The 22779-nt window shown below is 36.2% G+C and overlaps 1 protein-coding gene across 3 annotated transcripts in view; it reads right to left on the bottom strand.

Moving 5' to 3' along the window:
• arrb1 (arrestin, beta 1) overlaps positions 1-22779 on the bottom strand; it is a 37055-nt gene continuing 14276 nt past the window's right edge. For all 3 annotated transcript variants that reach the window (XM_063016230.1, XM_063016227.1, XM_063016228.1), the window contains exons 3-17: positions 11131-11161; positions 10245-10305; positions 10062-10106; positions 9704-9900; positions 8645-8704; positions 7633-7700; positions 6027-6162; positions 4015-4099; positions 3854-3926; positions 3617-3754; positions 3431-3514; positions 2025-2048; positions 1729-1799; positions 1488-1539; positions 1-837 (exon numbers count right to left, since the gene is read on the bottom strand). In XM_063016230.1, the coding sequence (XP_062872300.1) occupies positions 726-837; positions 1488-1539; positions 1729-1799; positions 2025-2048; positions 3431-3514; positions 3617-3754; positions 3854-3926; positions 4015-4099; positions 6027-6162; positions 7633-7700; positions 8645-8704; positions 9704-9900; positions 10062-10106; positions 10245-10305; positions 11131-11161 (1237 nt within the window). In that variant the 3' untranslated portion in view covers positions 1-725. The remainder of the gene's footprint in view (positions 838-1487; positions 1540-1728; positions 1800-2024; positions 2049-3430; positions 3515-3616; positions 3755-3853; positions 3927-4014; positions 4100-6026; positions 6163-7632; positions 7701-8644; positions 8705-9703; positions 9901-10061; positions 10107-10244; positions 10306-11130; positions 11162-22779) is intronic.

The following is a 22779-nucleotide window of genomic DNA, read 5'->3' as shown; positions in this document are numbered from 1 at the left end:
AAACAGTATTTTATTGTACTTTTAAAACAAAACAGAAGTATAATAGTATAGTGCTGCTATTCTAACAAGAACTGCAAAAACTTTTTTTTACAATACAACACTTTTGATGGGCAAAATATTTCTTATAATTATAGAATTAATTAAAAATCATAATATGGAATCAGTATGGGATTTTTGTGGTCGAATGTTGTCTGTTAAATTAATATTAATCTCCAATGCTTCTGTTCAATAATAAATGCAGAACGCTTAATCACTAGATGAAAGTTTGACAGTGGTTATGTTAATAAAAAGAATATATATTTTTACACAGTGTTCAGTACTTATATAATTTAAAAATCTTTAAATACAAAGATATAGTCTCTAAAAATTTGTTTTTTAATGTTAAAGAACATGTAAACCAAACTAACAACATAGGCATGCTACCATTAAAGGTCATTTTAAACATGATGAAATGCTATACCTTACCTTTAAAACACTGTAGGCACTCTGTAGTTAGCTAGTAAACTAATAACTCACCTGCTAAGTACTTTCAGAAGGAGGTAATATTCATCAACACTTATACTTTTTACACCCTTTCAGGATGAAGACGTATGTAAACATTAGCACAAGAACTGCACCACAGTGAGTGTGTTAAAGGGTGTCCCAGTCCTCTTGTTTTGTCTCTACAGGGGGGTTCTCACCGGATCCCTAATAATGTGATACAGTAAAACATTTGTCATCTTTATTTATCTATCCGTCAGCTTAGGCGAGTCTGTACCTTCTTCATCCTCTTCTTTCTCATCTTTCGCCCCAATGAGTCGCTGCCTTGCAAAGTCTTCAAAAATGATGTCATCATCACTGAAACAATACAGTTTTTGCCATAAAATCTTTTTCCTACAATTTATTTATAAGAACAATGTACTGAATCATTCAAATCAGTTTGATGTTAAAATTACATAGTTTTAGCAAAATAGGCCAACATCAATCAAACATTTGGTGAAAATAAACACTAAATCGTTTGCTTTAATAATGCAATAGTGCATTCGAAATGAAATAATTTTAAACACTTGAATTCCAACATTTAAACCTCTTTCAGATATAAAGCTTCCCTTCTGTGTAGAGATTGCATGCTCCTCCGGGTGCTCTTATTTGTTCCCACGGTCCAACGATATGCAGTCAGGTTAATTGGCGATATGTGTATATATATGTGTGTGTGTGTGTGTGTGTGTGTGTGTGTGTGTGTGTGTGTGTGTGTTTGCCCTGTAATTGACTGGCAACTTGTCTAAGGTGTTTTCAACCTTTCGCCCAGTTAATCAAACCCACTGCGACCCATAATAGGATAAAGCGGTGGTAAAAGAGGCAGTAAATAAATAATTGATGATTTTAAGGTGATTTGTTTAAGATGTAAATTTGCAATAGCTATTGAGATCAAAACACTTAAAATATCAAGTTAATTTCTGTTTTGGCCAGTTTCTTTGCACATAGTTTAAAAGAATAAAACAACTTACTTTGTGTCAAACTCAATCAGGTTTGTGTCAATGGGTGCTTCATTTTCAGACACTAAAACAGACACACTATATATAAATTTAAAGTTTATATAAGCACAACGCATGGTAAATAACAAAAGAAAAGTGTTATTTGCCCGTCACATGTCAAAACATGCAGTTCTACATTTTACATTACATCTTACAAATGTTACATTAAGTTAGCACATTAATTCAGTTTTGATTAAGTTAGTAAGACACATACCGTCTTTGTAAATGGATTCTTCTATTGGTTTAGGATGCATTAATGTAAAGGGCAGCTCTACTGCAACATCACTAGAAATAAAAAAAGACAAAAAAAAAATGAAGGAAAGGCCATTCAGCAAAATGAGATGACAATCCTCAAATTCGCTAATATCACATAATAAAATACTTTCATGTCACAGTAATACTCAGTGCTTTCTCATATGTGTACACTGATCTCACTTTATAATCCTGTATCATGTTTTATGTGTGTGAATGTGTGCAGTAAAGGTATTTAAGAATGACTATCAACTGTACCTTGATGCAAGATCTCCGAGGAGCCTGAGAAGGAAAATAAATTTTACTCCTGAAATTAAATTCAATTTTCTGTTTTATAATTGTCTTTTAAATGAAAATAAAACATGGACATATTTAAACTGACCTTTAAATAATTTGTGATGCTAAACTCTGTATTGTTTTTTACTGATTGTAAAATGAGAATATAGAATGTACAGAATTATGAATAAAGCTTTTACAAATATAAATAGCAATTTTGCCAGTTTATTTGGGAATATTAGTAGAGATTGAGCAAAATATTTGCTTATTTGGGCTTCAGTTCAGCAGCTGTTTTTATGTGTTTAATTCTCTATAGAGTAAAATGATGCTATGCGAATTTAAATTGTAAATGTGTGATTTTGTGATGTTAAGCTGCCAACATTGTTTGACAATGTATTGGGCATTTTAAGAACATTTGTTTTAGTGAATAATAAAAAAGGTGCCACCACAAAAGGTTTTTCTTGAGTTAACAATTTGAGATATTACAATTGAGTTATTATGGCAGTGTACAATTCAACAGTGATTTAAAGTGCTTATTACCCAACCTAGTTCTACATAAATTGTATTTTGTGATTATTTTTAATTAGAATAATAATTTTGTACTCAGACACTAATTTTACAGGAAAATGTTTAGAAACATCCATGTCTAGGTAGAGTGGCTATAGCTTTCTATTTTCTCTATATACAAATATATTTTTTTCCCATTTTATTTATGCATTTTCTCAGATTTTCTCCGAGTTTAGCATAGTCAATTTGTCTTCCATTGCTGGGTGACCTCTGATTTGCAGTCGAGGTGGGTATATTGCTGCTCACGCCTCCTCCGAAACGCATGCAGCCCTGAGCGGAACCCTTTTTCACCCATGCATTCTGCACAGACACCTCTCTATCTGCCAATCAGGGTCCTTACACAGCTTTTGAAGACCCCACCGTGAACCGTGTCTGCTGCAGGCACTTCCAGTTATGCCCGCTAGATGACGCCCAACCGACCAGTGGCAATGCAGAGTTCAGAATCTCGGCGCTGGTGTGCTATAGTGAAATACCTTGCTGCGCCACCTGGGTGCCTTCTCTATATTTTTATAATGGATTTAACCTTTAGATTTAGATTATTAGTTCCTTTGACTTGTTTTAACTTTTTTAATTTGTTCAGTCTGTTATACTATAGCTATTAATCCTCAAATAGCTATTCCGAATGTATTTTACACAGATAGAGCAGGATGGCAGGATGGTATGGTTATAAGGGGTATAAATACATTTAGTCAAATTGTCAAACTGTATTTGAATTGTATAAGAAAAATCATTTTAAGGTGTGGTTTTATTTATTTTAAGCTTGATAAATTATTGATAAATCTTTATATCATTGATTAAAGTTAATAATTGATCAAACTTACCCACCACGAGAAACCACCAGTTTCACTTTTACTTTATAAGACACAATGATACCCAGAATTTCCTTGTTGGCTCCTTCTCGTAATCTTTCAAACATTAATGAGATAGAAAGGCAGTGTTACAAACTAAGTACTGCTATTGCCAGCAACCACATGTTTAAGTAAAATGGATTATTAAGGAGTACTCACAATGTACTTGACGCTAAATTTGTGTCTTCATGTTTGAGCTTTCCATCTAGAGCTAAGCCACGCTTCTCTCGATTGTTGGCAAGAAAGGGGGTGAGGGTATAAACTTTACAGAATGTTGCACTTGGAGCCACAATATCACTGAACAGACAGACAGTAAAAGGGAATCATCATAAATGACTGATGTTATAGTGCAGTATTGTTGTATTGATTGTTTTATCGTGTGTTTTGCAGACATACTCTGATTCCTCTGTTGCTACTGGGCACTTGTACTGAGCCGTGTTGAAGAGACAAATATCAGCATACTGGCGCACTGTAACAAATGTATAAATGTAATCATTAGGCTACATGAAATGTCTTAAATAAATAAAGTATATAAAAAGTCAAAGTGTTAATAAAACCTGAAATCTTCATTTTCTTCACCGTCTTGTTTGTGTTGTTTGTGACATGAACATTGACACTTATTGGTTCACCATGATAGTAAATCTGGAGGAAACAACAACAATACAAGCAAAATTACAGAAATTATTTTGTTGGAGTTGTTTTGTTTTATTTTATGTTGTTTTATTTTATTTTATTATTGAAAATCTGACTGGCATTATCTAACAGTGTATTACTTTATTATGACACTTTTACATGCACATCAATTGACATACTCTTTTATCCAAAGAGATTTACAGTTGTGAGTGAATAAAATCCCATCGATTGAGGGTTAAGGACCATGCTTAAGTGCTCAAAAGTGACTATTAAGCAAATTTGGGGGCCAGAAACATAAATTTTTCGATTACTACTGTAGATCAGTACCTTAACCACTTAAGTGTTAGCTGCTATCAGCAAGCAAGCTAATCTGTAATATTTAGACTGTAATACCCCTCTTTAAACACTAGATGGCGACTTTGTAACTACCAAACATCATTCATTTATTAATTGCATGTTTTACCAACGGTTTTTCCTATTCAGGGTAAACACCCTCACACCCACACCCACACCCACACGCACACGCACACGCACACGCACACGCACACGCACACGCACACACACACACACACACACACACACCTAGGGGAGTAGTATCTCCAGTTAACCTGACTGCATGTTTTTGGACTGTGGGAGGAAACTGGAACACCCAGAGGAAACCGATGCAGACACAGGGAGAACATGCAAACTCCACACAGAAAGGACCCAAACCTCTACACCTGGGAACTGAACCCAGGACTTTATTGCTGTGAGGCGATTCTGAATAATGTCTGTGAGGAGTTTGTTCATATAGGTTTTTTTCACCATACAAAAACGGCATTTAGGAGTAGGCTAATTTCAGTTGCCTCTGGGACAGTGGTATACCCATCAATCCACTATGTTGCCCCCAAAACATCATCATCCTTGCTTAAAATTACAGTTTTCCCCATTTAATACACACAAAAATGTAAGTATGCCCACAATTCTAATACCTTGAAACTCATGTATTAATAACAAATGCAAACTGCTAAACTCTATGCACAAGTCACTTTGTTCTAACGCAAATATCATTCTAATCACAGTTTTGGCCTTCAAAATGCAATGATTTCCAATTAATCTCACACATGTTGCACTTGTGCAAACTCAACTGTAAGAAACTTCAATTGGGGCACGATTTACCTATTTCATCCTCAGCCGATTGAAATATCTGTCATTCTGTTCTCAAACTAGTTCACCAACAACCCACATTTTGTAGAGCTGTACCTTCCACCGTATTCCCCATTTCTAAATCCAGTAGAGTATTTCTTTTCAGCATGGCAGAGAAAAGTGTACAAACACAGACCCCACCAGCGTGTGGCACTACTCCAGGCAGTGGAGGAGGCATGTGATGATATACACGCAGATGAATGCCAGGGATGGATCCACCATGGTAGGCGTTATGCCCCTGCTGCGTGGCCATATAGGACATCACTGCCGATGTGGATAAGGTCCTATGGCCTGACCAGAATTAGAGGTGGGATGCAGAGTGCATTTGCATGATTTTTTCAGTTCAGCTGAACATGTTTAATTCCAGTATCAAATATATTTTGTTGCCTTTTTGTTTACGTGCACTATTTTTCTTTGTAGTGGTTCTCATTGTATTTACATAGATGACATATACTGAGTTTTGCTAATTACTACGTAAAACAGGTAAACCTAAGAAACCTATTTTCACCCACTTGTATGAATTTGAATATGTGCCATGGTATCATGAAGCCAAAACATACATGAACACTTTTGATGGTAGTGTTTTAAATTAATTACATCAGTATTTATTTAATGTTCTGTAAGAGCCCTAGATGTCCAGCATTACAATATTGAATTGGTATGTCATTATACCAAATCACAGTCATCAAGTCTCCCCAGTGTTCCAAATCAATTATGCTAAATTTAAACTGATGTTCAGGAAACATTTTACCTCTTTGTCAAGGGAGGCCTCAAGATGTAAGGGTTTGTCTGACATGAGGAACTGTCTTGTTGTCTCTGCCATAGGTTGGGGGCCTGGCTTCTCTGGAGCATACTGCACTTTCCTGATGATGAGGCGCACAGAGTTCCTATAACAAGATTACCATGTAAAACAAAACCATGATAATTCAATCAGTAATACTATTTATAGCCTATAGGCACTTAGATTTTTTTTATTTATACATGCACACACTTATTCATTCACAGTTTGTTTTACAACCGCTTTATTCTACTTAGAGTTATGTTAGGTGCAATTCACTGGGCAAAATGTAGTAAACACCCTGGACAGTTCATCAGTCAATCACAGGGTAAACACACACACTTACATTTACACTTAGAGTAATTTAGTAGCTTCAGCTAACCTGACTGCATGTCTTTGGACTGTGGTAGGAACCAGGGAGAACATGCAAACTCCACCTAGAAGGGACATGGACTAATCCATGGAATAAAACCCAGGATCTTCATGCTGTGAGACGATAGTGCTACCCATCGAACCACTGTGCTGCCCACATTTACCCACATTCAAGAAATTAAAAGCTGTGAGGTTCAGTGGTCTTAGTTAAAGAACTGAAAGCTGGAACAGCAGAAAACGTCTTGATTGCAAAACACAGTCTATGGGTGGCAACATGGTTTATATGATGTCCTATATAAATGTAAAGAAATATCACAGTATTGCCAGACTTTTTGGGGCATCATGTTATATTTAATTTATTAACAACTTATTTTGCCATTTACTGTAAAGCCTATAGCAAATAGCTAAGTGAATGATGTTTTACCTTCTGTTATAGTAAGAAATCATATATGTCCTTACTGTCCTTGATGTTATGCTTTAGACAGGTGTTAAAAATGCAGTTTATTATATAAATAATAACTAGCTTGCATTTCTCACTGGTATACAAGAGGGAGGGTTGGTTATTAGATATTTTGTATTACATAACTAATAACTGTACACTAATATATAATATATCAAAAGTACCATAATGACCATAACTGTATTAAAGTAATCCTAGTATACAGTATAAAACAGTAAATGGACACCTGACCTTGAGTTGCCAGGCTGGTAATTGACAATCCAATTAATTCTATTGACATTCAGCTGGGCTGAGATCAGAGGTTTGTACAGACCACTAGATTTCTTTCACACCTCAACTCTTCAAATCATGTGTGTATTGTACACAGAGGAAAGTCATGCTGGAACCAGAAAAGGCCTTCCCCAAGTTGTTACCACAAAATCGGAAGCATATGGATTAGCAATGGGTGTGACTGAAACACCTGAACTAATTAACATTTAGATTTTCAGCATTTAGCGCAACGCCTTTATCCAAAGTGACTTACAGTACAGTATACAGTCTGAGCAATTGAGGGTTAAGGGCCTTGCTCAAGTCCAGTACCTTGCTAGCAATAATCTAGTCCAGTAACTTAACCAATAGGCTACAACATCCTACAACTAATTAACAGGGGGAGGTGCTGACATACACTATATGGCCAAAAGTATGATATGAAAAGTATAATATCTTTTGTGGTGTTTCCTGTTAAAATGTACTGATAAAGTGCTCTACCTTTTGTGAATTTTCTCCTCAACATTTTCAGCACAGAATGCTTTTACTTCAAAGTCAACCCCACAGGCCTTTGAAGATGTAAAAAAAAAAAAAGATAAATGAGGAAAAAGGATGTTATACTTCAGTGTGTTAAAATCTTACCTTTGAATAACTATCTACACTGATCAGCTATAACATTAAAACCACCTCCTTGTTTCTACACTCACTGTCCATTTTATCAGCTCCACTTACGAATATAGAAGCACTTTGTTCTACAATTACTGAATGTAGTCCATCTATTTCTCTACATACTTTTGCTTTCACCCTGTTCTTCAATGGTCAGGGCCCCCACAGGACCACTACAGAGCAGGTGTTATTTGGGTGGTGGATCATTCTCAGCACTGCAGTGACAATGACATGGTGGTGGTGTGTTAGTGTGTGTTGTGCTGGTATGAGTGGATCAGACACAGCAGCACTGCTGGAGTTTTTAAATACCGTGTCCACTCACTTTTCACTCTATTAGACACTCCTAACCTAGTTCCCAGGTCCCACTTGTAGATGTAAAGTCAGAGACGATCGCTCATCTACTGCTGCTGTTTGAGTTGGTCATCTTCTAGACCTTCATCAGTGGTCACAGGACGCTGCTCACAGGGCACTGTTGGCTGGATATTTTTGATTGGTGGACTATTCTCAGTCCAGCAGTGACAGTGAGGTGTTTAAAAACTCCAGCAGCACTGCTGTGTCTTATCCACTCATACCAGCACAACACACACTAACACACCACCACCATGTCAGTGTCACTGCAGTGCTGAGAATGTGGTCCTGGGAGAGTCCTGACCATTGAAGAAAAGCATGAAAGGGGGCTAACAAAGCATGCAGAGAAACAGACGGACTACAGTCAGTAACTGTAGAACTACAAAGTGCTTTTATATGGTAAGTGGAGCTGATAAAATGGGCAGTGAGTGTAAAAACAAGGATGTGGTTTTAATGTTATAGCTGATCAATGTACAGTATTATGATACAGAAAGCATACCTTTCCTGTGTCTTCTGGTCCAGGTTGCAATGTGACAGAACAGGGTAAATTGGGAGGTATCTATTAGAAAATATTTGAAATCCATTAAAGTATACTCTTGGAAAAGAATCAAGAAATATAAGAAGCTTTAAATTGTTAGATTATTGCTTAAAATAGTTCTTACTCCGCATTAGAGGATAGCAAATCTGTTATATAAAATCAGCTTAAATGAAACATGATGAGTCTTTGAAGGAGGTGGGTTTAATATTTCTTTTTTATATCTTTTTCTACAGACTTGAACTGATATAAAAAATTCATTAAGCATAATCTATACTGCTAATAACTCTCACTCCACTACATAATCTCAGCTCTGCTACCAGTCGGCTGGGCGCCCCCTAGCAGGTACAATTGGCAGTGCATGTAGCAGACAAAATTGGCCACTATTCTGCTGGATTGGAAAAGACTGGACTAAAACAGGGGGTGGGGTCTCTGATGATGTGTAAAGACCCTGGTTAGTAGCCCAAGGAGATCAGCACATGACTCTACATGTGCGAGACTGGCTTTACTCACGAATCCAACGAATGGGTGAATAAGAAGGGATCAGTTTGAGCTTGCGTTGGCAGAAGCCCACGCAATACCATACTCAGACGCAATCAAGGTCCCCAGCAAGCGGAATACTAATTGGCTATGCTAATTTTCAAGAAAAAGGGAAGAAAATGCATAAATAAAATAGTAAATAAAGAAATAAAAAGAGTTCCTTAAGCTTTCCTATGTATTATTTGAGTATTATATTGTTTGCTAATCTAAGAATTATTCAAGTGATTAATAATAATAGTAATAATAACTAACATAATTATTACTGTTATGGAATATTATATATAATTATTATATTCCATAGTTATTATTTTGGATATAATAATTCCATTAGAGTTTCTAGCATAATCTTAGTTACAAATACACCTTTATTATTACTCTCAATTGTATTTGATTGTTAATATTTGTATGTATTTAGCATGAGACTGGGCTGCATTATTTTTTATTAAAATAAATAATAAAATGGCACAGCTGCTAGGAATTAACCTCAAAAGTGAAGGGATAAGCATGTTCTCCAAGCTTTTTTATCAGCCGCTCTTGTAGACGTGTCAGACTTTTCTTCTCCTCAGGCACAGGAGGGAATGCCTGTATATTGGCCACAAACAGGTCCTTTCGAAATGTCAATCCAAGAACATCCAAGTCCTCACGCCCATAGCGGAAAGCGCATGTCAGCGTTACAAAAACTGTGGATGACAAGGAAGCCAAAGACCTTAATAAATAGACCTGCTTAGTGACCTGTTTTGTTACTAGCCTGAACAGTAAAAATACCATTTAGTAAGGTTGAAAAATGCAAAAAATAAAACACTTGTGCTATGTAGACATCTTTCTAAAGACTTCTTCTCACCTTTTCTCTCCTTTAAGTACTCTGGATCAATTAAAACCACACCGTCTGCAAAATGGATAAGGAGATGAGTTAAGGGTCTAAATGGCTGGCTATAGTTACAAGTAAATTGCTCAGACAGGAAGGAGAACACATCAAACAATGCAAAAAAAATAAAAATGTTTTAATAACTTAACTGAGGCATACCAACGGGCTCTACAATGTCCACATGGTCAACAAAGTCCCTCTTGCCAAGATACACAGTTAACTTGAAAAAGACAGAGAAAATAGTTTCAGCAACAAGATAAAGGATACAGTTAACATTATGCAGTTATTATTATTGTTTTCTCAATCCTCTCAGTCTCTTTCCTCATCCAAATCATGAGTGTAGTACAGTGGTACCTTGTAACTCAACATCCTCTAAACTCAAAATCTTTAAAACTCAACGCCCTTCGTCGAGAAATTTGTACCCTTAAACTCAACATTTCCCTCAAACTCAACATGTTCAGTTTTTTTTTTATTTATTTATTTAATTTAATTTCAAATTAACAATGAACAGTCACTTTGTTCAGCGCTTGGCTTAAGCGGTGCGGTAAAATGTCATCGAAGTGTGCATATGAGACGAAACTGCATTTGTGTGGAATAACCATCAGATTAACTCTGAAAGAGTCCACATGTATCTGTGTTTATCTGCATTTTCCTCACTGTTTCACTGTTAAACTTGTGTTACAGCTCGGGGCTCTGAGAAATTTTAAGAATCAGCTTTTTATTTTAGTGTTTTTATATTATATTTGTGTTATTTTCACTGTATAAGTGACAAAAACAACCCCATTTTTTACATAAGCCTAAAATATATGCAAGTCCATGGGACCATGGAACGCATTAACAGGTTTCCCATACATCCTTATGGGGAAAAAATATCATGAAACTCAATGCCTTTTAAACTCAACGCCAGTTACAGAACCAATTGATGTTTTATCTCTTATTGTGTTGAGTTGTCCCATTATGTGTTTACTTTATTGTCTCAAACAGCCTTAACATAATGTTTTGAATAAATATCTTCTTTAGATAAGTAGAAATAAGTTTCACTTACTTTTCCATTTGGACTTGCCTTCTTGAAAACCCTGTGAAAAAAAAGTAAAAAAAGACAAACTATGATAAAACAATTCTAGTTTTAACCTCTATGTTTTAGATCAGTGGTTCTCAACCTTTTTCCCTCTTAGACCGGCCTGTGTTAAAAAAAAATGTCTGGGACCTTGACAGGTTATGTATGATATTATTCTTACTTTCAGCGAGTATGACAAAAGGTATGGTGTTCTTGCTCATGGGAAGTTCGATAAAACCAGGTTGAAGGTGAATATCTTGGTATTTTCTGATTTAATTGATGTAGTGGGTATACTTCTGGTTAACTGGTGGTAAGAGCTACCTGACCTGGGTCTGCTTCTGGGGGATCTGCATCAACAACTGAATCTGAATCATTTGTATTTGCCGTCCATTGACCTTTGCACTTTAGAGGTGGGCAAATCAAATATAAGACCCAACGTATGCTATAGGTAGTTCAAAATAGATTGATATGACATTACAAGAAATCTCACATATGGTAATAGCCTATTGATTTTCCCATCCCATCACGTGATTATTTTTAACTCTTCTCAATAAAATGTAATGGGTCCCCCCTATGAGCTTAATGAGGCCCTCTAGTGAGCTGTGACCCCCAGGTTGAGAGCCACTGTTATAGATTACATTTTTAGAATTGCGAAAATGCAACACTGTTGCTGATTTATTTACATGCACATTAATAATATAGACATTTTAGCAAAATAATGTGAGGTAAACGTTACTAGAACGACAACCAGAGCTTAGGATAGCTAATATTTTTTTCCTTCCCTGCATATGTGTCCAAAATCTTTAAATAAAAACAGATTGTCTCAGTCTTTGATTAGAATTCAGGAGACCACTTGAATAAAAGCATGATGTGAATAATTAACCATTCTGTTTCTCAAGTAATAAAATAATTGAACTTCTGCCAAGCTGATGGCTTTTACATGATGCTTCCACCTTGCTGCTGGGAAATAAAAAATATATCAGATCTATGCCTGACTAAGGTTTGAGCAACAGCTAACAAATGCTAATACATCTATATTAAAAGTAAATATTAAATATTTAAATAAATAAGTACACATATCTATATTAAAATTACAAAGCAGAGATGAACTCTACATACTCCTTACTGCCAAATATATTGATTACAAAATGAACATTAAAGGTCCATCATGATTATTATTTCTAGCACAGCAAGCTCTACTGTTTACATAAAATATTGGGAAAAAAATAAAATGAATTGAGCATCGATTTCTTGGCAGAAATGCCTTAATGAGACCTGATGAAAGAGGCTAAAAATGAATGGCCAGGAAGGCTACAGTAACTTAAATAAGCACTCTTTACAACTGTGATCAGTGGAAAAGTATTTTAGAATATGATGAACTTGGGTGCTCAGATGGCGCAGCGGTAAAACACACAAGTTTGAATCTCAGCTCTGCTACCGGCCAGCCAGGCACCTATATAGACAATATATTGCTTGTCTGAGAGGGAAGGCCTACAAAATTCCTCAGAGCTGCTGGTCGATGACATCTGCACCAAGACGGGGATAATGGAGATCAGTGCTTCACTGTCCATGTGAACCAACCTAATGAAGATTAAAAAAGCAATTGGCTACTGCACACTTGTTGGAGGGGGCTTGAGTTAGTTATGGCCCTCCTTGGTCAGGGGTGGAGGCTTGCAGCCGCAGAGGTAAAATTTGATCAGGTTAGATTGGAAGAGAAATTGGGGGTAAAATGCATTTTAAAAAACACAACTTTTTGGTAGCTTGGCTACAGCAGTGGAGGAGCACATTTGGTCCTTCTGTCAGCCTACACGAGCCTTAAATGTCACCAAAACTATACATTTAAACATTGGTAACTGAAATTGGTACTGAACTACTGATCAGAATGTTGCTGTTTTAGGCTCCACCACAACTAAGTTACCACTCTTGGTCCCTTGAGCCTAACCCTGACTTGCTTGGATTGTATTCTGTCACAAGTATAAGTTAATTTGAATAAAAGTGTTAAGTGCTAAATGTCTTAAATGTAAATAAAACAATCAGATAAATCTATCTTCTGCCAACACAGGCCATCAGCCTATGGTTTTATGTGCATTCTGAGAGCCTATTCATGGAGTGCATGGTAGAAATACACCCAAACCAGACACCAGAATCTTTGAGATTTTTGAGTACACATTAATACATTACAACTACAAAGCAGATATGAAATGAACATACTCCTTACTGCCAAAAAAGGACATTAATGACAAACATAGGTCCTGCGTGTTCTTATTTATGTGGGTTTTCTGAACTTACGCATCCACCTTTTAAAATCATGCAGAAAGAAGTGTGAACTCTACAAACTCTACCCCTAAGTGCAAGGAAGTACTTGAGTAAGTGGGTGGGTATCTGCATAGTAGAATAGATTCCCCCTCTGTCCAGCTCTATACAAGTCTTTCTACACAGGGGTAGTGCTGTACACTGCAACCCTGATCAGGATGTTGACTATAAATAATAAAGCAACCAGCACCTGCCATGAGAGGGTAGAGTAATACATGTTTTATTGTAATAGAAATCATTTATAGATAAATAATTTACATTTTAAACTTATCGTGTATACAGTATTACTGTAAAAAAATATAGGGGATCGTATTTTGATGTCATTTATACGAATAGCAGCCGTAAACACATTTGTCTGATTCTGGTTAATGGCTTCTGATGCAGTTACTCAGCCCTTCTGTCTGGAAGGCCTTAATGGTGCCATAAATTAGGCCTGGTGTCTGAACCCGCCTTAGTTGACTCCTGCACATCTTCCAAGCTTTATCCCCTAATAAAAGGCATGTCATCATGATTGAAGATCATTGATTCACAGGAAAGTACAGTCCAATTTTATGGAAGAATCACTTCTTTTATTTGTGTTACTGTTCATTATATTTACAGCTGAAGTCAGAACGTTACATACATTTTTATGGGGCATGCATGCCATGGCAGTATTAATAATTTAAAGATTTATGTAACTGTTCTGTACATAAATGATTGGAGCACAAATGTGTTGTTTATTTGCCACAGGAGTGACTGTCAGTACATTTCACATGTTCTTAATAGTATATAGATCACCGCTTTGAAAAACAATTCCAAAAGCTTAATTAAAAGTTGAAATGAAATTCTTTTCCCACATATCCCAGCTTGTTTGGGTGCTGGGGTCAGAGTGCAGGGTAAGGCATTGTACAGGGCCCCTGGAGCAGACAGGGTTAAGGGCTCAACAGTGGCAGCAGAGCCTAGTCTAGCCAAAACTGTACCCACTAGGCTAGCATAGTCCATCACAAAACCATTTTTGGATGACCATCCTGCTACCCAGTTGTGTTTAAGATAATGTTTCTAATTCATTAAATAGTTTAACTTAACAATATGACCACCACGCCTGGCAGTAGGTACAATGCTGTTGGGTTTGAATACCCTAACTTTTTCCCTCCAAATATACTTCTGATCTTTGTAACCAAACAACTCAACAAGTAGAGTTTGCCTGAATCATAGCCTATGACAATGCAAAGCTAGCTTGACTGTGGACAGTGACATCTGTCCACAGTAATTAATAGTAGACCTGATGTTGGTGGGTATTTAATTACCATAATATAATTTATCTTACTATTTCAACAGTTTGAGCTGTTCCATGTACTGTTACATGAACACACAAAAGATTGATTGTGCATATTATACTGCTTGAAAATAAACTGCCAATGTCTCAGTTTTATGGATGCAAATTAGACTTATTAATTTATATGGACACAGAAACACAAGCTGTAGTCAATAATAATCACTAACAAACTGCTAGAAGCTAGGCCACAAAGTTAAATGACATTACGGAACTTTTTACATTAGCAAATTATAAAAGTTGCTTTATGTATATCCCTAACATTCATTTTACAAGAAAAAACACAATTCAGTGATGAAAAAATGAAAAAAACGAATTTTTGCAAATGTTTCAATGATCAGTCACAAAAAAGGGCTACTGCAGACATAATTGATATTCTAAGCCAATATATGCCCCTTACAAGTGTGTGTAAAATTTTAACTTTAATTTTTAGTTGCTTTAGAGATGTTACAGCTCTTATACAGTGTAAACCATTAGGTTACCACTTTGATTTCCTGAAAGTTACACAGTCTGCCTTTCTCATCTTACATCAATTCAATTTCCTTCTAATGACTTTCAAAGCTTTCAGTGGTCTCCTTTTTTCAGCCTAGTTTAGTTTCTTCTACATTGCACCCAGATTTGTGCATTTCAAACCACACTTTCTGGTAATAAGCCATTAACATTCAGTATGGCAGTGCAAATGCAATACTCGATCTTTTTTTGAAACCTAACATAATATGTATTGTTTATGGTTTTTTCTCTAGTGAACTACTGTTTTGTAGTCTTATTCTGGCATTTTAGAACTGTTCACAACAGAGGCAGGTCATTCTCTGCAATGGCCATCACAGTCTGATATAGTTTAGTGACTAGCCATAAAATCCTATTATTATTAAATTAATAATTATAACTAATTAATAACTATTATTATTAAATTAATAATAATAGTAATTTACTAAAGTCGCATTACTATTACTTTATTTAAAACCCAACCAAGACTTCTTTTTGAATGTTTTTACAGTAATTATTCTTAAATTTTTTTTTATCATTTTAGTATTTAATTGACTCCAAATCTTAGCTCTGTTCTGTGGGCATTTGCTCTACTGTTTCTGCTCGTTTTAGCATTTGTAATTTATATATATTTATTCTGTGTATTTTGTGTCTAAGTCTGATATTTACATACCATTTATTAAGTTCCGTTGTTAGAGAATTGCTGTACATCAACCCAACAGACACTGCAGGCCCAGGTTGGCCCACAACTGGAAAATAGTGCTAAATAACTAGTAACAACAAATCATACAACTGCAATGATCATGCAAATGCTGGCCAGTATCACCCGACAACTGACTTTTCAACAACTCAACCCCTACTCTGAACTTAGACAAGGTGAGTCAGCTTACTGTTTCAATTTGATGTCAAATAGTCAAAAACCGAGACATTTTATGGAGCTTAACATAAGTTACACATAATCTGAAACAATGTGACCATACATGCTACAGGTATGGAGCAGCAGGTAGTTTTATCACTGAAAATCTGGTCCATCTCCACAACATCCCAGTAAAGCCCTGTACATTGCTCATAAAAAGTTAGGCAATAGATGTTAACCTCTAAGTTTTTAAGAAGATATTTATTAAACAAACCCACTGGAACCTAATCATGTCTAAACCATGTCCTTCTTTCGTCCACTTGGTCACTAGATTAATAAACGACAACTTTACCATTTAGTGCTCAAACTTTTATGAGCGGTGTACAGATCATTACTGGTTAAAGAAACATGACCCCAACATAGTCTGGTAAAAGTGGAAATTTCAAGATGGTCAGCTAACTCTGATGTCTCCAGTTTCAGTGTGGCTCCACCACTAAAAAAAGTCCTGCAAACAACCAGAAAGCATATCAAAACATATCTAAAATATACCATTACCTGACAGAGATCTTCAGAGAACAGTGGTAGCTCAGTGGGTTATCAAGTCAAATCCAGGCACTGTTGGGCCCTTAAGCAAGGCTGACCCTGCACCCTGACACCAGCTCCAAAACAAGCTTGGATATGGAAAAAGAATTTAATTTTACTCTGCACCATTTATATATATGACAATTAACGTTATTCTTTCCTTTCTCTGAGGGAAACTACTGCCAAGGAGATGTACATCCAGACGGCCATTGTTCAAGAGTTTATTCAACATTTGACATCTTTATTTTAGCAGGATTCTTTTCTATTTAAAACAATATCTCTGAATTGAGGACTTTGGCCATGAATGGAGTACCACAAGCTCAGCCAGGTCACTAAGAAATTCCACTTCCACCTTCCTTCCTTGGAAACAAAAATTTTTTGTATGGTGCATTTTACAATAGACATCGTCTCAAAGTAACTTTACAGAACCCAGGACTGACAGACCAAAAACCCCTGTTAAGCAAGCCCAGGGTGACAATGGCAAGACAAATCCTTAAATTACAGAAAGAAACCTTGAGAGGAACTAGACTTAGCAGGTACCCATCCTCCTTGGGTGGCCTGGAGAATACGTTGAATGAATTAGACTTACACAAATCATACATGCACAAAAGTAAAAAGAATAAATGTACATATTTATGTACAAGTGGAAAATTGCCTTTTACACTAACACAGGACTATGCCCCATGATCTGGCTAATGCCCCATTTATGTTCCAGTTATCTTTGAATAAGGTCTGTAGGGGTCGACACTGATGACATTTTGGTGTATGTGTCATGTGAGTAGTATGCTTTTACAACTTATATAACACAGATGGTATATCAAGGCTAAGAAGCGTCAGTTCCATATGTCCAAGTTGTTTTTCCCCATATATGTCTTTGGATGGGGTATGCCTCGAGGAACAGATGGTGCAGGCAGTGACAAAGTGACCTCATCATATGACCATCTGAGAGCCTAAAAAGATTTTTGGGAATCAACCAATTATTACCAGACCATTACCATTACACTAACTCTAGTGCTGTTGTCATGCTGCTAACCTCGCTCCTCAAGGGTGCTCTCTACCAACTCTACTGGTCACTGGATGTTTTAGTGTGTTTCAATAAATGTGTTGATCTTGAATGTGGGATAAGAAATGGCATCCTACTGACCAAACCACATAATATTTGTCTTAGACATGATTCATAAAAAGGCAGAGAAAGAACCAGTGGTGTACAGTTGTATCATCAGCATGAAGGAGACTAAACACAGTACCACTAGCATGGGGAATGTTATTATTAAATATAGAAAACAATACACAGAAAGACTTCATGTCAACCCTTGCCAGATGGGAGTAAGAAAAATTATCAAACTTTCCATCCTTTGAGAGAGATCGTCTGTGAACTAAGCTAAAGTTTCATTGTGTATGATTAAAATAGAATGATAATTCTAAAAGATGTTGTTGAAAATCTATTGTTTGTGTCAAAATATTATTCAAACACAAATAATATTAAAAAATAATAAGCCGCTCAGGTGGCACATCAGTTAAATACACTAGCACACCAGAGCTGGGATTTCGACTACATCGTATCTAATCTCAGCTCTGCCATCTGGCTGGGCTGGGCGGCTACATGAACAACGATTGGCTGTTGTTCACAGGGTGGGATGAGCCAGACCAGGGTTCCTCATAATTGGTGCAATTCCGACCTCTGCTGGCTGACTGATGGCTCCTGCACAGGGTTGAGGAATTATGCTGATCAGTGTGTGGCTCGCCTCGTGCAGGTGAAAAGATGCAGTCGATACTGCACACGTGTCGAAGGGGGTGTGTGTCAGTTGCGAAGCTCCTGGAGGTTTGTATCGGTAGAGGTGAAAGGTAATGCAATTAGGGAAATTGGATACGACTAGATTAGGGGAGAAAATTGGGATTATGATATCTAGATTTGGTAAAATGTACCGTATATCATGCCTTTGTGTTAGATTTTATAATGTGTGCAGCTGTTTTACTGTTTTTATTTGCAGCTTCTGGCAGCTTAAGTGAAGTAGGGCTGGAAGACATCTGTATTATGACCTTAAAAAAAAAAAAAAACATCTGGTCGATGTACTATTGATCAATAAGGAAAGTGCAGTATACATTTCTCTTTCGCCAGTGGTCCAATATATAGACAGAGACGTCTGTTTTGTTTGGATTTATACCTGAAATGTCTAAACAAAAGTTAAATCACTTATTAATTATTACCTGACTCTTCACCTGACGTTTCATCCAAGTTTCATAATAGTTTTAGCAATTATAATTAAAACGGCAGCATGTCCACGTGACAAAAGTACTGAACAATGGGAAAAATGAACCAACAATGCCATCCATATTTAAGAATCAAGCCTAGCAAAGTCACCAATTACCAGGTTTCTAATCCCATACACCCACAATAAATGCTCAAGTACTTTGATGAGTGCAAACTCGAAATAGATTGACATAGTCAGATGACATTTATAGGAAATTGTCTGTGGTTAGCCCTGGCCTGACCAAACATATTATTTTGTCAATCACTCATCTTTAATAGCTATATAACTGCAGAGAAAGAAAACAAAATCACAAAAATAAAATGTCTTTAAAACTGCTTAATTTTTAGCAATTAAACATCTTTATTTTAGTTGTTGGAAGGTGGTAAATAATGAAAGCTATAGAAACTTACATGAAGCTTCTAAAACGCTTTTATACTTTAATTGGTGAAATATTAAGCTTTGAAAACACAATAAAGTTTTTATGGATCTACACTACTGTGGATCTACCACATACAACACTACAAGAAAAAATATGAAAGCTAAAAGATGAGAGCTAAGGATTTCTTATGCAATTTTAGATGCAAAATTAATTATTTACTACATTTTTATTCCTCTGATTCCTCTTGAGGACAAATTTGTACTTATTTTATCACTGCTCTTTGGGAATGATTTTTGGATTACTGACTTATTTCATTAACAAAACATTACAAACTACTGTAAATTTGTCTGCCAGCTTTACCTCTGTTTATTAATACACACAGATGAATTGATGTAAATAATTAAGATCACTGAAGAGGATAAACAGTATTGGATTTGGGATAACAGACTAATCTTAGAGAGATAATCTTAAAAACCCCATTAACAGAGCAAGCCACCGCCACAGTCCTCTGCCTTTGTTCCCAACTGTGAACACTGGAGGTCTTGGATTGAACTAGTGATTTTCTAAGCCTTGTTAAACTGTTTTAAAAATGTATTTATTCATTTTTTATTAACAAAAAGATGTTGGCATCTGTCCATTAATTGACTTTATAGGTCCATAAAATATCTATAACTATGCTCATCCATAGAACCAGCAACAGAACTGCTTAGATGGGGCAAAATATTTACACTCATCTACTCTCAAGTGATTTCCAATAGGATATGTGACAATTGTAGTTGAAAATGAACACACACTTCATCACCACCAAATGATTACCAATCAATTGCAATATTTATTTCAGGTTCCCAGGTGCTCTTGTGTTATTTCTGCCCTGAACAAACCCGATTTAACTTTATTTTATTCTATTGTACAATGTTAAATGATATGTTACAGTAGGAAAAGAAAGCAGGAGAAAAGAAAAGAAAGGACTACTCTAAAGCCAAAATTAGAAACACTCACTTACTCACTTTCTTAACTGCTTAACCCCTTAATTAGGGTCACAGGGGGTGCTGGTGCCTATCCCAGTTTTTTAATGGGCGCAAGGCACACAGTAACACCCTGGACGGGACGCCAGGCCATCGCAGGTCAGACACATATACACACACACATACATACACACACCCATTCACCTATAGGGCAATTTAGTGTCTCCAATTAACCTGACTGCATGTTTTTGGACTGTGGGAGGAAACTGGAGCTCCCGGAGGAAACCCAAGCAGACACAGGGAGAACATGCAAACTCCACACAGAAGAACCCAGGACCTTCTTGTTGTGAGGTGACAGTGCTACCCACCAAGCCCATGGGTGCAATTGGACAGTTAAGGATAAAAATGTTAGCAGAGAGATTTGGGTTTGGATTTTTTTTACTGTAGTTTTACCCAGAGATTGAGTTCAGTACTGACATTGTTTACACCCTTAACAACAAAGCCTATATTCCACAGTACAGTAAAATTTGCATTTCTACAGTAAAATTTGCAAATGAGAAAATGTATATACTCTTACAAACAAGTTCCATACCTGATAAGATCCCAAATGGGACTTGTTCTTTACATGTTTTTTTTTGTAAACAAATCTACATTTCCAGTTCAAAAACATTCAACACACCAACATTGATAGTCTTAAAGACACTAACTAGACTGTAAAATGATTTTGCCTTAAACGTGCATTATAGCCCCTTTAAAATGTAATACAATGTAATACAACAAAATCTAAACAGCTTCCAGAATTACTAGTGGACCTCAGTTTCTAGTGGATCTTATATTTACCTGATACCTAACTATTAACCCTTAACACTGGTCATGTCTAGTAAGTGACACTGTAATTGTATACCAACTGACTAAACAGAGTCCTAAAATAATATTATAATATGTAGATAATAATGTACTATCTGTTTGATTGGGCAGGGTATATTAGTGAACTTTCTCATCAAATACAAGAGTTCTTCAAAAAGTTTCTGCACTTTTTAAACTCTATTTATTAAGAATTTTAAAAACAAATTACATCACTTTTCTATATAGTCATCTTCTGATACACTTTTCCCAGCATCATACCAACTTTTTAATGCCATCAGCAAAAAATGTTTTTGGTTGAGCGCATAGCCACTGATGCACCGCTGCTTTTACATCATCATCATCACATGAAAATCTTCCTCCCATTAAAACTTCTTCGAGCAGTCCAAAAAGGTGAAAATCAGCTGGCGCTACAGCCGGACTATAAGCTCTCTCTCAGTCTCAGAGAGACACGACCAATTACTACTTCTCCCACCCTCACTGTTTCAACCGAAATATAAAAGTGTGGAAACTTGTGGGTTCTGTCAGACAAACCCAACAAGGTACACCACTAGTCCAACAGAGGTGACATTTTAGGCAACTTTATTGTTGTGCCGCTTTATTCGTAGTTTGTGCCATTGACTTAACTGTTAAATTCACTTAGTCACACATTTCTGAACCCATGTTGTATTACTGTGAAAATTGTACATTGCCGATGTTGCTTTTTATACTTTCTTGTCTCTTAAATGAGCATTTGCAAATTTCTTACTCTGCAATTTAAAGTCACCAAGGCTTGCAATTACAAAACTTAAGTATTGTTTTCTCCTTTGCAAATGTTAGTATTAAAACTTGAATCCCAAAGTAACATGTTCTTTATTTCTTTAAAACTTTTGAAATTTCCTCTCATTTAATTATAAACATTGTTTTGGAATTTTGGTTTTATATGTTGATGTTTTGGATTTTGCAGACCTTGTTCATAGATCCTGCTGCTGGCTCTATGCTTTCTATTGATTCTACATAGTTAACTTAATTCGTTAAATGCTTTATATTTAAAAGTTTTAAAATCATTAAGTAAATGCAATTCAGCATTTTAAAGATTAAAATATGTGCAAAGTATGCATATTCTATCCATAATTGCTTTTAAAAACACTGCATTGCTTAAACACAGAAACAAAACCAAAATACTCAGCTTTCAGGAAACTGTCTAAGCAGAACTACAAACTTGAGTAGGCTTTTAAACCCTTTAACTGTGATGTTTCACTCTAGGGTTTAATAGCCAGGAACATGCGGTAAGTGACTTTAAAGTGTGTATGAATTTTTAAATGAGTGTATGCACTTGTAATGCACAGGCAATCTCTACTGGGTTCCCAGGCTGAATCAGCTTAATCAGCTTTCTGTATTGTGGTGAAACTGAGTGTCTGATGTATTGATACAAGTATTGGGACATCCCTTCTAATTTTTTAATTCATCAGTTTCAGCCACAGAAATTTCTACTGTCTAATAAATCAAAGAAGGAAATTCTATGCTTCCAACTTTGCAGCAACAGTTTAGGGAAGGCTCTGTACTGTTGTCCTTGTGCACAAAGCAAGGTATATAAAGACATGAAGAACAGCTTGGTTTACAGGAACTCCACTGGCCTGCACAGAGCC

Source organism: Trichomycterus rosablanca, chromosome 20 (genome assembly GCF_030014385.1).
Source record: "Trichomycterus rosablanca isolate fTriRos1 chromosome 20, fTriRos1.hap1, whole genome shotgun sequence".
NCBI lineage: Eukaryota > Metazoa > Chordata > Actinopteri > Siluriformes > Trichomycteridae > Trichomycterus > Trichomycterus rosablanca.
This window is presented reverse-complemented; position numbering and strand designations above follow the sequence as displayed.